Here is a 14,448-nt window from a genome sequence, read left to right as displayed (position 1 = left end):
TATCAATAAAATCAGAAAGACGTGGTATTTTTTTCAGTTACACATTTACGATAAACGATTATTGAATAAAATATTTTTTATTTATGTAATTATTGAATAAAATATACAAATGTATCATTGCGTTCATTACTAAAATTCATTTCGAAATTGCTTTGAAAATTTATTCAAGATTGCTTTGAAAGACTGATCAGAAGAAAGACTTAAAAACGCACAGATGCATAGGAATTCATTAACATTTCTTTCTGAGTTGATAGCTGGCTAAGCATAAATCATGAATACCATTAGATTTGTGATTTTTGAATATGTGAAATTACATTTTTTACGGAATTATCCGCAAAGGCAAAGCACACACCATAATCCAATTTCATGTCAAATACTTAGCATTTTATTATGGAAGTAGACACACCCTCTCCCAATTCTGTTCGGTTCTTCAGTATTTCTATTTTTAAAAGGAGATGAATATATTTTCACACACACGCGTGCAAATGAATACAAAATGAATACTTTTTACCGCGGAAGACTGTTAGAAATTTGTGAAATCTACAAGATTTTAAAATCACAAAACACGTGATCCTACATTTCAAGAATTTAATCTATAAATCTGGAAGACGGTTATATGCATATATCACCCCCTCCATATATAAAAATCAAGAAATTCTGTATGAAGATAATCACATGTTTTTGTAATATTTACATTTGTAATCTATGTTGGAGAATTCTCATCAAGTGATTGCTAAGGTAGAATCGAACAATAAGCCTTCTCTTTATTTTTATAGCTCCTCTTGAATTTCCATCATTATATAGGCCAACTGAAGATTTCGGTGCAATTTCTATGACGCACATGCGCACAAGTGTTTTGACGAGATATACGCGTTACAAGAAGTATTGTGGCAAATTTAAACTTGTTTACATCACCTGTAAACTACATGCTACCCTCTGATTACGTCACCATGTAGGGCAACATAAGGCTCAATCACACCAAATATATCCAACATATTGGCCTAGATTCTACCATCTTATTGTAAAATTAAATTGAACCAGTCGGAACGGTAGGTCGGTTTCAAAGACCATCTTGAAATCACCCGAAATTTGGTTGATTGTTACGTCATAAAATTGACGGCCTTTTCGCGTTCTTTTCTTTTAAAAACGCGTATCGTCCATATCGGCCTGAACGCCGAAACTTGAGGTACCGCTTGGGAGTTCGATTCCTTCTTCTGGGTTTGCTTCTACGTCCTTGATTGTTTTAGACGCGGCACGGCTGTAAATAAATATGATAGCATAGGGTGCAGACAAATGATTAGTTTAATTCGCCTTATTTAACCTAATACAGCCGCTACATCATGCACAATAAAAACCTCTATTATACCTTAAAAAAATCTTTTTGCCGTTGATTTTGGTTTATAGGCGTTCATAAAATATGATCGACTTCTTCTGGTAAATGAACTTATATTACAAGATATAAATACAGTAGGGTCTACATATGGTTAACTTATTGAAGCCAAAATGATAAATATTGCATTTTAAGATATACTACAATATGGAGATATCCGAGACTCTATAGGCACTCGATTTCCCATTACATGTACAATGCCGGAAAGGAAATGCAATAATTTTTTTCATCTAGAACTTGAATACTTTATGTCAGATACTACATTACCAAACAAGATTTAAGTATGGTATTCTATGTTATAGAAAGTAAAACATATCATGCAAGTTCTCTTTTTTTTAATGAAAGATCGGGGAGCGTTTCATGAAAAAAATTGGTAGCGATTTTCACTGACTTGTACGCTCTTGTCTAATCAGATACATGGATTTGCGACCAAACTAATATGAAACACTCCCCAACTCGTACATGCGACCGTAATCCATGCAACGTTCTTCCGACATGCTACAAACCTATCTCTGAGTGACAGATAAGCAAGCGAAATAATTGTACTTGAGGAATTATTTTCCATCGAAGCATGCAAAAAACGAACATAAAAGGTGACAAAAATGAACAAGTATAGTGTAGTACAAGAAGATATGAACACATCTATTTCAGTAGTTGAGCTCGCCCGCCCGAAACATATTAATCGCTAATTAAATGTATCAAATCATGTGTTATTTCAGTTTTGACTCGATGGAATATTTGGTGCATTCTTTGAATTGTGCAAACATGCCACAAACATAAACCACGAATTGATAGTCATGAATCATTAGTATGTCAGTAAATTAATTCTAGCTCAAAACAGGTGTTGACCATGGTTAGATTTCACGAGGATTAAAATGGTGATACAAGGTCAGAGTTCATGCGGGTCAGCGAGTTGATATGATAAAACTTCCGGGTCACGGTCATCTGTACATGCGGGGTCCTCATTTCATCATGCAAGGAAGATATTAGAGTTTATCTTCCTGGGTTTCAATGTTAACTTCTTCAATTCTATCGTACCGGTTGCGGACAGTGGGTAGGGGCGATCCGCTGAGCTTACTCAGCGCCTTGGCGTTCTCGATTTCAGAGTTCATTTCCGAGTCACGTGGGGTGTACGTCACCTTCTCAGCGGGCACAGTCAAGGTCTGACCACTCTCCAGTGCGATGGTGAGTGTACCTGTGCGAGCGCGGGTCACCTGTGATTTCAAATAAACACAAATTGCACACGACACCAAAACGACGATGTTAGAAATGGATATTAGTATTTCCACACAATAACAACAACAACAACACAACATGAAAGTTCTACGTGTCAATGAGTCCGAAGATGACATCCCCAACACATAAAACAATGACGGTTGTGGAGAAATATCTATGACTATTGACTTGACTACAACAGGATTCACAATTTTTCTTTGAGGGGGTACTTACTTTATGACATAACTGTCGATATGCTTCAAGTGGCTTCTTAGAAAACCTTTAAAATGATTACAGAATTTCTGTTGTATGTTGTAGTTGAGTTTTTTTTTTAGGGGGGGGGGGGTGATAGAGCAATTAGAATTGTATTAATCATAATTATGAAAGCAAAACACTATATACTTGATAAACATTACTTCTATGCATCAAACCCCCTGAAAACTATATAAAAAAATATTTCTTATTCGAAACAAATTCAATACAATAACAACCCATTCAACAATATTAGAAGGGTCATAAATAAATGGAAAAGACACGAATATGTCCAGCGTAGATTCTTTTAAACTGTCTATTTGAGTACGTATCATTATTTTAAAGTAATTCTTGTCAACTTAACGGACATTGTCATTTGGAAGAAAAGCATGGCTAAAAGAACAGTATCGGGTGAGTATAGTGGGACTCTGAAAACAAAATGAAAATTGGGGTTCTGAAGAGTGAGAGGAAGAAAATAAGGAAAAGGCATAAGAGGGGAGGATCAAGAAAGAAGAAAATGGTCTAAAGTACGAGATCGAGTCACGTGACTAACCTGCTCGCGTTCCTCCTCCAAAATCTTTTCCTCGTCGTCCTTGGCGCGCTTTTGACTTTCAGGTATGACGTCATCCAGTACGTTCAACTCGTACTGAGTGAACACGAATTCCATGAGTTTACGGACGAAGACAACAGCCAACACCTGGAATAAGAGAACGAAACACATCTTTATCGTGCTCAAAATATAGGATACCCACGTTTTTGGAATTGACTGATTACTGTTATGTTGAGTAAATTCCCCACTCAAGGTATGGTGGAGTTTATTAACGTAAGTAGAATATCAATTCAATTTAACTTCTTATTGCCTACATAAATTAAAGCAAACAAATCTTCGCCACATTTCATTGAAATTCCCGGCATAAATTATCACCTTTTTTCAAAATTTTTTGGGTTTTTTTGGTTAAGGCCTCCAGAGAGCAATGGAGCATTCCAAGAAACAAAGTGGTCAGTGATAGTCGCTGGCAACTGTTATAAGCTACTGAAATCCTTGCACCTGATTGGCTCAGAGCAAATTGGGAGGTGAAAAGTCGGTTCACCGACTCTATGGTTCATGAAACAACCCCGTCTGTCAAGCCTCCGTAAAAAAAGCTGCGTCAACTGGTTGACGACGATGTAGACGACGGTAACAATGACGATGTTAACCTACCATGAGAGGGAAGACGATTGATGCCTTTGATGTCTTGATGAGCCAGAGCAGAACAAGACACGTCAGCTGGACCAGGGTAAAGAGGTGAACCCTCCATAGCTTCACGTGGCGAAGGTAGACATAGTCGGGTTGATGTTTGGCCGGGATCAGGTACAACATGATACGGTCCACGAACTGAGAAAGATAATGTACAAAAACAAACATTAAGTTTATTTAATCTAACGGTACATTGTTGGAGACTTACGTTCATTATTCAAAATTTAGCCTAAATCCCAGCATATCTCCTTTAGTGAAAGGGAAATTCGTTCATTTGCATTCGGTTGCAAACCCAACTTTCTCGGAAGTTTATTGAAAGGCCCAACAAAAGTTTGCATTACATCTCATCCATCATCTTAAAACCTGTATACATTGCCTTCTAGTTAGGTCTTTTTTCCATGCACATGAAAATCAGATTTTAGATACAAATTGATTATTATGATACAGGCCTACTCTTTCATTGAGCTGACAATTAATTAAAATTTTGCCAATCTATATTCTTTCGGTTTACGTAAAGTTTTCTCATATTGCATCCAAAGTCTGACTCAGTCAGGCCATAGTCCTTCACCCATTGTCCATATTTCCATAGAGAGTGATATACCCAGAGGGGAGGGGGGGATCCCGAAAATAGGGGAAATCCCCAAAGAGAGAAATCAACAGACATACCTGAACTCCACGCAGTGATGAGATACCCATGTACAAGAAAACACCAAAGAGAACAGGCATGGGGATGAACTGGGGGAAAAGAAAAAAAACGATGTTAGATTACGAATTTTAACAAAACTTAAATGGCTTTAATCACATCGCAGAGATCATTTCTACTGTATGTAGCATGTTTTCCATACCGTCCTGACTTTTTAAGGCTTTGGTTAAAAGTGTGAATATACCGAATTGTCATTTTTGCATTTGTGTACGTTACTTTATTTGCATAAGACAATAATCTATCAACATTGGAAACTATATAGGATGTTGCATTGTACATCCAAGTGGGAGATTTGGCCATGATTTGATTGAGTAATACCTTGTCTTACACTCAAAGAAAGGATCCTTTATTGTGAGTAGTTTATTTTTGAATGGCTGTACACATGAAAGATAATTACCTGTGTAAAGGGGGATTGGACTCTGACTACATTGAACTTTCTGTCATATGCCTATGTAGGGCCTACATTTTTTAAAATGAAATTGATGATATTACAGTCACACATACCTTGAAAGTGTCTGAACGAGTTTGATATCATTTTTATTTCCTTGATGGATTCCCCCCCTCCAAAAAAAAAGGAAAGTTAATGATATCTTTAAATAAAACTTTGCAGTGTTAAAGGGATGGTCCGGGCTGAAAATATTCGTATCTTAATACATTGAGTAGAATTCACTGAGTAAAATGACAAAAATTTCATCAAAATCGGATAACAAATAAGTTATTGAAGTTTAAAGTTTAGCAATATTTTGTGAAAACAGCCGTCATGAATATTCATTTGGTGGGCTGATGATGTCACATCACCACTTTCCGCTTTCTTATGTTATTACATGAAATCATATTTTATTCATCATTTCATATTTGTGTGAATAATATGTCTCCCTTATAATGAAATAAGTTGCAGCAATAAATATCTAATGCAAGAAATCAGTTGCCAATCCAATTTTTCTAGTTCTTGGAGGAAAAAAATTAATAAACCTAATTTCATATCATAAAATACAAAAGAACAACCAACGTCTATAGTAATATAAACACCAAGAGATAGATAAGGGTCCATACCTTAAGAACTGAAGTTAGCAGACTGGATACACCAATCAAAGCAAACACCAGGATACCGGTAACACGTTGCTCCCTACGGAATTAAACCAGAACAGTAAAATCATAATGGTGGCTAGAAAAGTTTACCCTGATAAGTTAATTTTTATAAAAACAGGAAAATGATATGATGAATATAAAAAAAATTCTTATGTTAGGGGTATGAAAGGATGTATATGATATATCCACCGCACAATCACTTTCAAATTTGTGAGAAAATGCCATTTTGGCGAACTTGTATCTCACGACATTTGGAAAAGCTTGAATATTCACAACTCCGTTCTTCTTTGACAGATGTTCAGAGCGTGCATTAGGTCCTATTGTTCCTTCTGGATTGTATTGTGCATCTTTACAGAAATTTTCACCCAAAGAGGTGAAAAGCACTCTCAAAAGATTAACGCCTCACTCCGAATAAAAAAAATGGCCCGTCATTTCACTCCTAGAGAAGTGTGATGAGGAACCAGATGAGATGTTGTATTTAGTAAGTACATTTCTTGGTGAAACTGGTCCCAGATCATACCTGCAGCCTTCGACCTTGGGAGGCTCTCCGGGGATGGTGGTCTCCGACATGACGCGCAAGCTGTCGACGTGGTTGATAGAGAGAACGGTAGCGGCGACGAACCACGGCATACCGAGCACGGACATGACGAAGAGGAGAATGGCGATGACGAGGAGATCCAGATGGTAGCCGAATCCTTTCTGTAATGTCAAGAACGTCGACGAAAAACTACAGATTTATTTTTAAGAAATTATTAGATTTTAATCTTTTTGTTAAACTGATGAACAGTTCCAAAAATTAAGCAACCTTTTTGTATGCAACCGACCTATATTTCCCGCTATTTTTACTTCAATTCATACAGTTCTCGTGTCATTAAAGATCATTATAACATTTCATATAAACTCAAACAAAACATTTAGGGGCCGGACGTTGCCCTGATAATATCTTGGGATCTATTCGAGATGGTATTTAAATGCTGATTTGGATTAAAATTAATTTTACTTTTCATTTCCATTATTTTAAATTTGTTATTATAATTGTCGACTTTGTAATAAAAAAAATAGTAATTAGCAGCAATCAATTACCTTGAGTTTATTTTCGCGACGGTTGACAATGACGGCCGTGATCTGTTGGTCCATGAAGATGAGGATGGAGCAGAGAAGGGCCGGGACGATGGCGGCGAAGTAAGTCCACCAGGGGTTGTTGAAGAGTGGGATCACCCATCCACGGTCTGGGCGAGTAGGCTAAACAAGGATAAACAGAATAAATGAATACTTGTAATTAAAGTGTAAAGACAATACGATACGTGTGTGAAAGTCGCTGGGTATCTACTATAGTATTAATGCTGTTTCTCGACAAATTTTTGGCTCGTGTTTGTCAAAATGCTTATTTAATGAGCATGAACAAAAATGCACGGACAAAAAATTATTTATTGAAGAGTAATAAGGCAGTGAAAATCGTTGCATTTCATAAACAAAAAGGAAGACGGAATGTGTGATATTCATACAACTTTTTGCAATCCTCCTAAACGTCATCTTTAAATAGAAACGTTGGGAGTCGATCGAACATGATAAAGGACATTAACGCTCTCCTTTCTTATTACATGTGCGACATTAAAATAACCATATAAAAGAAAGAAACTATTAATACATACCCTGAATGTGTCTGGTACGGTGAGCTTAGGAGTCGGGATGCCCACCCAGATATCAATTCCAGTCATGGCCAAGAAAGCCATGAACACACCGAAATCACTGATGATGTAGCGGACCTGCGCATGATAAAGTGACAAAGTTAATCAAGACATTGTCATGTGGTACTTCTTTTAATAAAATTGTTGAATGCAGTGACGTTATCAAATGTTTACTTGCACGGGTTGGCACGATACTTTGATTTACAACTATCTCTATCATATTGATCTAAACAACCTATGTTAGTATTAATCGCATATATTCTGTTGTTAATAAGCACATGAGATCAGTCGCCTCAAACCAAGAATTAGTCGCCAGGGAAGGTTCTCTGTAAATAGCCAAAATAGTAATTTGGTCTTTAGAAAGCATTCCCCTAGATATATCTATCATATATTTATGAACTGTTTACGAAAAAGAGATAAATGAATGGAATTTCTTGGGGGGTAAAAATGTAATATTCCAAAGACGTTTTTAGAGCGAGTGTTGTGTGTTTATATAGAGTCAACACAGACAGGACGGTAGCAGGCCCCAAGCGTGATTTTACTTACCTTGGTTGGGAAGAAGTTGCTATTGCGGAAGTTCTTGAGAGCATAGGCGAGGACAAAGGTGCCAAAGAAAAGCGCGCAGGAGAACAGGAAGACATCGGGGACGGGCTCGTGGTGGGTTTCACAGTCTCCGGTCAGGGTTCCGTTGACGGCTTTACAGTCTTCTTCGGTCACCTCTGTCCAGTTGTAGTGAGTTGGGTCGATGGTCTCGTTCTGGTACTCGCACATGCATTCCGTCACGTTCATGGCGTGCTCGTCGAAGTACTCACCGATCTTCACATTACTGAGGAATACAAAAATGCATAAGGTGAGAAGACGCCATTCTTGTTCGTATACGAGAAAGTAGATAATGTTTGTCAACGGTTAAAACACGAAAGAAAAGAGTTTTCATCAACAATTGAAAAATATTGATTGAAGAGTAAAGAAATGTAACAATTGATATTGTTAGATTTTTCTAATTTTTATACTTTTATAACACCTTCAAAGACATGATTGAATTTAGTTAATTTAATTAATGTTTCATCGTTTCATCAACCAATTACGCGCGTCCTATGTTTTGATATGCAACAATTAAATGTACTGTGGGAGTTGCCGTGATGCGAAAATTAGAATAGTCTTTAGGCCCATTGAGTCGAAAGAGCAGGGTTTTAGGTCTGCATGAGCACTCATCCAACAAAAGGCCCTGGGAAAATGGCCCAGGGGTTGTTTTAATGAACTTCATTTTAAAAGAAGTTGACCGACTCACGTCTTGATCGGGTACTCGTGACTGATCTCGAACAGGTTCTCAAAGGCTTCTACGATGAAGATGAACGAGATGAGAGACGAGAAAGCCTCTTCCGTGAACCTGGTGAAGTATCGAACCAAGGCACTGGCATCCGTAGCCACCAAGATGATGCAGATCACACAAGTCCAAAATCCGATCCAAACACGGAACGAGATATAATCAATTCCAAACGACCTGCAAGGAAATTAAGATCATGCATTCGTTAATTTTAAAGTTTAACAATAATCATAGGTAGCTATTTCGTGAGAGTTTTTGTTAGTTGATGAGATAACTATCTCCCGTTGGCGCCTGTAAGAATTCGAAAAATCGAGGGGGGGCACGTCCGTCCCCCTCTCACCCTGGGATCATCAAGGTCAGTAATACAAATCTCAAGTAATTGCAGTAACAGCCAGGCTGTAGTAGGTCATTTGGCAAGCTAATTGTTGGTGCCATATTAGTGTTATTGTTGTTCCAAGGTTTAGATTGAGCGCCCCGAGCTCCAAACTTACTCAGAATATTAGATAATTGATATATGATCTAGCTGACTAGGTTCAAACACCACTCTTGACATTCACTCTGACCATCAGGTTGAACATATTAAGCTGCCCACTTACCCACAAAGTTGGTACATGATCGTCTCAAAGATGAGGATAGGCCCCGTACTACCGATAATCGTAAGAGGTTGACCAGAGAAGAGATGGTACGCAACTCCACAGATGGCAGCTCCAATCAAACTCTCAAAAGCAGCCTGTGATTGGTTGGAATGATAAAGTACATGATAATAGTCTGTGGTGGTGGTGATGTTGATGGTGATGATGACGACAATGATGGTGGTGGTGTTGATGACGATGATGATGATGATGATGACGGTGGTGGTGATGATAGTGATAGCGATGATGAGAACGACGACGACGATGATGATGATGATGATGTTAATGACGATGAAAACAACATCAACATGATCAATGATGACAAAGATGATGATAAAAATCATAATGATAATGATGTTAATGACCATTTCAAACTTGCAAAAAGACGTAAGAACCATATTGCAATAGTTAAACCTAACATATTCAAAATATTTTAAGAAGTTTTAAGGACAATATGATGCACAACACGTCGTACCCATTTTTCTAAATTGATGTATCCAACCTCATATATATTTTAACACGCACATCTTGCTATTACTCTGCCAAGTCGAATATTTCACTTGTTTTGTAGGAGAAATTTCCATATGAAATAACATACATTCCCTCTTTAAACGAAAACATCGACCCATCTCGAGACTTCAGAAAGAGTTTGAGGTATGCACCGGAAGTTCAGAGCACCCTGGACTTGCTGATAATACTTACAATGTAGTCATCCGTGGCATCACCAAGCAAACCGCCGAATGTGATGATGGGGGTGATACAGGCGATGTACATGAAAACAAAGGATGCCAAGCATTGGATGTTGAGGGCGTGGTAGTATTCGCTCCAATAGAACGGTGCTTTCTTCTTGATGTCTTGGATTAAACCACCGAATAATCTGAAATAATAATCAGAAATATCTACCATGTAATTCCTTGCATCTCAAGATGTAGCATTTCGCTGCATTTAGAACACTATTAATAAGTGCAAAGAAATGTTTAAATGCCATCCGGGCCTATCATTCTGGAGACAACCATTCCTCCCGAAGCCAACGAGTGATTTATTCTCTCGTGATTTCATTTTGTGACTCTGGCCTATCTTACGATCAGCTTTACAGCTTTATGAAAACCGGTGGGTGTTTCATAAAGCTATTCGTAAAGTGGAAAAACGACCTTACGCATGACTGGAACATGTGGTGCTAAGTGTGCTACACAGAAATATAAAATTTAGCACAAGAAGACGTGGGTGTTTCATAAAGCTGATCGTAAGCTAAGAGCGACTGTAAAAACGACTGATGAACCTTTCTTGTGGTAAATGGTACACACCAAAATGTTCAATGGCGTTGGTTTAGCGAGTAAGAAAGGTTCACCAGTCGTTCTTAAAGTCGCTCTCAACTTCCGACATGAAACACTCCTCTGGGTCACCAGTCGTTCGTAAAGTCTTTTTTAAATTACCAACAGCTTTATGACACACCCAGCTGTCCTCTGAACTCTACTTTATCGTAAATGGTTCGCTAATCCGACAACTAACCTTCCTGTTCTGGCAAGATCAAATTTGTCATCATCTTCTTCCTTGATTGCGTCACTGGGATGGATGAAGTGCTGAGATTGTCTTCTCATTTCAGATGATAGCGTCTGCTTGGGGGGTTCGATACGGATATTAGGATCCCACGTACCTAATTAAAAATTATTTCATTTATTAGTTTTTGTTTGAAGTTTCATTTAATCAGGTTGTCTCGTTTGTCTGGGTGTTTCAAATATTATTATTACTATAATTATTATCGCTATTATTATTTTGATTATCATTGATTAATTAGTTAATTGATTTGACTCACCTGGGGGTAGTACAGTGACCTGTTCTAAGAACTCATCAAGACCGGCTAATAGATCTTCCCTATCTCTTGCTTTGTAAGCTACTTCGTGGAAGACCTGTATTAAAGAAGACATTCAAATAATAACATTTTGTTCGATCATTTCATATCTACTGCAGATAGTATCAGGTTTTCAAATTCAACTCAAGAATTGGAAATAACCAATCAAGATCATTGTCGCATTTACACATTGTTCATGGCACCAGTTTTTACCCAATCAGATTCATTGTTCGAAAATCTGTATGTTTCGGGGTCTTTAAATTTCATTTTAATGATAACTTACATCGTCTGTCATAAGGGTTGCCATGCAACGGCCGATTTCACGGTATTTCTTCTTATCCTCTGTAGGGGGTCCTAACAGGAGGAAGACGAAGCGGGTCGGGATGGGCACCTCGGTGATCTCGGAGAGGATTTTACCCTCGGCAAGGCGGATGAAGGCGACCATGGGCTTCTCAACGAAGTCGACCTCGCCCACGAGTACATTGGAGGCCTCGGCACCGGCCGGGATCTTTCGAAGGAATTTGGCCTGGACGGAGAACAAAAGGAAATAATGCTTCTGTCATATTTAGTTTACGACGACCCAGCAACCCCCAAGAATTATCGTATTATCCATATCGTACATCTTCCTACATAGACACAAACTATAATAATGCGAATATAGTACGATTTAGCGGGCTTTTTTCATGCAGTACGATTTTGTTCAGTGTTTCACAAGACGTAACCGACAAGCCATCCCAGTCATGGAATTCAGCATTAATGAAAGAGGAGCAAGATCTCGAAGTGAATAATTCCGATTGATTTTCAAAGGGAAAAATCTTCTCCTCGGTCATTTCTAATTTTATCAATCATATTAAATGTATATCAACAACAACGCTATAGTGTTTTCATATTGAGAGGATAACCCGCTTCATAAAATAAGAGCGAGTCGTCTCTTTTTTGTCACCCCTAAGACGTTATTTGCTTTCGGAATTGTGTGTAAATGAATTCGGATGTGTTTCAGTATTGCAGTAGAGAAATATGTTGTCTTTTGGCTAGAGTATGCAAGTTAAATTGATACAGTAATTATAACAGTAGATATTGTATTACTGACAAAAAATATATAGAAGAGGGGATAGGTTGGAGAAATTGATTTCGGAAAAAGCATTTCAATAAATTTCTTATCAATTTGATAGATATCAAGAGACAATGAAGCAACCAAAATGGCTTACCTTCTCATTTTTAACTTCTTTCTCCTTCTGGTCTAGACTCTCCGATGTGCCGACCCTTCCGACAGACCCTCTGCTCTCTGTTCGGGCACCTTCGGGCATTTTCGTCAAAGCATTTGCGCTCGAGTTTTTCCTCATCTCTCCTTCCTTCATTTGTGCCTCTACAAATAATACCAAACATACCAAAAACGATAAGTTAGTACCCCACCATTCACCATAACACTTACTGAATATAACTGACCAAATGACCCAGAAATATCTCAATAACCTAAAAAGAAGTTACATTACAGCATTTGAAATCAATAAAACCTCGAAAAAAATTTTAAAGATATTGTGTTTAGAGTACATGTAAATTTGAACTAAATCACATTGTTTCATCTTATTCTACTTTTTTTCGTATATATCCAATTACAAATATTTTATTCAATTGAGACTTAAAAATATACACAGATTGTTTTTCTCCTCACGTTGACTGCTGCGCTAACAATGCGGTAATGCGGTAATCGTGTCGCGTTAGTCGCCACGCAACCGCTTCACGTACCTTGTTCCATGCTGACTGTGTTGTTTCCTGTGGACTGACTGCGGCCAATATCGGACATACTGCGGTCCATACCGGGGAACATGCTGCTTTTCCTTCGTCCTTTATTGTAGGCTTTGTTTTCAGGCTCCTTCTTCTTCTTCTGTTTGTGATGACGATGGCGGGTAAGGAGGGCCTCACGGGCGATGATTCGCTGGTCCTCCTCCAGCACGTTTGTGGCTACCAGATGGTCCAGTGCAAGATCTGAATAATCAAAGGGACAGCGAAAAGTGGTGATAGGTTCAAGCGGATATAAAATGTAAATTAACGCACCTAAAGATGAAGGGAAACAAGGGAGACCATTGTTTTTATGTAAGATTTATCTGATTCCTATAGTCCTTTTTGTCACTAGACCCTCGGACCACTTATACTGCAATCTGAATAACCGCCCAGCCCCTTTTGAAAAATGCCTTTGCCCTAAAAACTAAGACCTGGTACGGTCTCCTGAAGACGTAATTTACTTTGCTTGACACCTGAAAATCAAAGTTCCCTAAATGGATCCATGCCCATAGATAGGTCTATATGCCCATCATTTTCGTTCAAATTCTGAAACTAAACGGACTCTTTGTAAAATATCACGGATAGAAAAAAGGTCGGGTACGGAAAGTTAGACCAATATCGATCTGCGCATGGTCGCTTCTACTTTCTTTGGGACTGGCCATGCGCAGGTGGATTTTTCATCTGAAATTATCGTCGTTTTTCCCTACCAAAGACTTTCGAAAAGCAACCTATAGTTATCTATTTGAAAAAAAAAAAACTTACCAATGATTTGTTCGAGATCCTCAGCCTCCATGTTGAGTTGGACTCCACCATTTCTGATGAACTTCCGGAGTTCGAAGAGACTGTGAAGGGACAGGGTGGCAACGTGAGGTTTGCTCCATCTACCGGCGCCGTGGTCGACATTCTCTTCGTATTTCACCCATCTATCAGATCGTAAAAGAGAGAGAGATGGTGGGGAGGAACAGGGAAGATACGAGGAGGTATCGGAAAGGGATAATGAAGAATTTTAGATATTTCTTATAATATTTTGATATGAATAAATGTTACAAAACGTATATTTGTGACTTCATCACAACGAGTATGTGATTAACACAGTAAAAAAATACTCAAATTTAACAGTGTGTGCACATATTGGACTATATGATTATGGTTCACACTAATAAAAGACTCTAATTCAATATAAATGATGATGATTTCAAAACTGTCAGCAATGGAACCCTTTTAACACACTACGAACACAATGTGAACATATTGTGAGACCCTGTGAACACATCATGAATACACTGT

At 38.1% G+C, this 14,448-nt stretch overlaps 1 protein-coding gene across 5 annotated transcripts in view; it reads right to left on the bottom strand.

Annotated features, from left to right (window-relative positions):
* Positions 1-43: 43 nt before the first annotated feature.
* LOC121418448 (sodium-driven chloride bicarbonate exchanger-like) overlaps positions 44-14,448 on the bottom strand; it is a 54,571-nt gene continuing 40,166 nt past the window's right edge. For 3 of the 5 annotated variants that reach the window (XM_041612352.1, XM_041612361.1, XM_041612336.1), the window contains 19 exons: positions 13,924-14,084; positions 13,126-13,365; positions 12,588-12,745; positions 11,663-11,905; positions 11,344-11,437; positions 11,040-11,184; positions 10,233-10,407; positions 9,495-9,628; positions 8,863-9,075; positions 8,121-8,400; positions 7,539-7,652; positions 6,970-7,128; positions 6,407-6,585; positions 5,851-5,923; positions 4,761-4,829; positions 4,059-4,232; positions 3,411-3,554; positions 2,429-2,604; positions 44-1,258 (listed from right to left, as the gene is read on the bottom strand). In XM_041612352.1, the coding sequence (XP_041468286.1) occupies positions 1,141-1,258; positions 2,429-2,604; positions 3,411-3,554; positions 4,059-4,232; positions 4,761-4,829; positions 5,851-5,923; positions 6,407-6,585; positions 6,970-7,128; positions 7,539-7,652; positions 8,121-8,400; positions 8,863-9,075; positions 9,495-9,628; positions 10,233-10,407; positions 11,040-11,184; positions 11,344-11,437; positions 11,663-11,905; positions 12,588-12,745; positions 13,126-13,365; positions 13,924-14,084 (3,049 nt within the window). In that variant the 3' untranslated portion in view covers positions 44-1,140. Of the gene's footprint in view, positions 1,259-2,428; positions 2,605-2,839; positions 2,908-3,410; positions 3,555-4,058; positions 4,233-4,760; positions 4,830-5,850; positions 5,924-6,406; positions 6,586-6,969; positions 7,129-7,538; positions 7,653-8,120; positions 8,401-8,862; positions 9,076-9,494; positions 9,629-10,232; positions 10,408-11,039; positions 11,185-11,343; positions 11,438-11,662; positions 11,906-12,587; positions 12,746-13,125; positions 13,366-13,923; positions 14,085-14,448 lie in introns of all 5 variants that reach the window. The other 2 variants (XM_041612344.1, XM_041612370.1) reach the window with 2 other exon arrangements.

This window comes from Lytechinus variegatus, chromosome 1, assembly GCF_018143015.1.
Source record: "Lytechinus variegatus isolate NC3 chromosome 1, Lvar_3.0, whole genome shotgun sequence".
In the NCBI taxonomy this organism is placed as follows: domain Eukaryota; kingdom Metazoa; phylum Echinodermata; class Echinoidea; order Temnopleuroida; family Toxopneustidae; genus Lytechinus; species Lytechinus variegatus.
The sequence above is the reverse complement of the archived record's forward strand: the minus strand, read 5'-3'. Positions and strand labels throughout refer to the sequence as shown.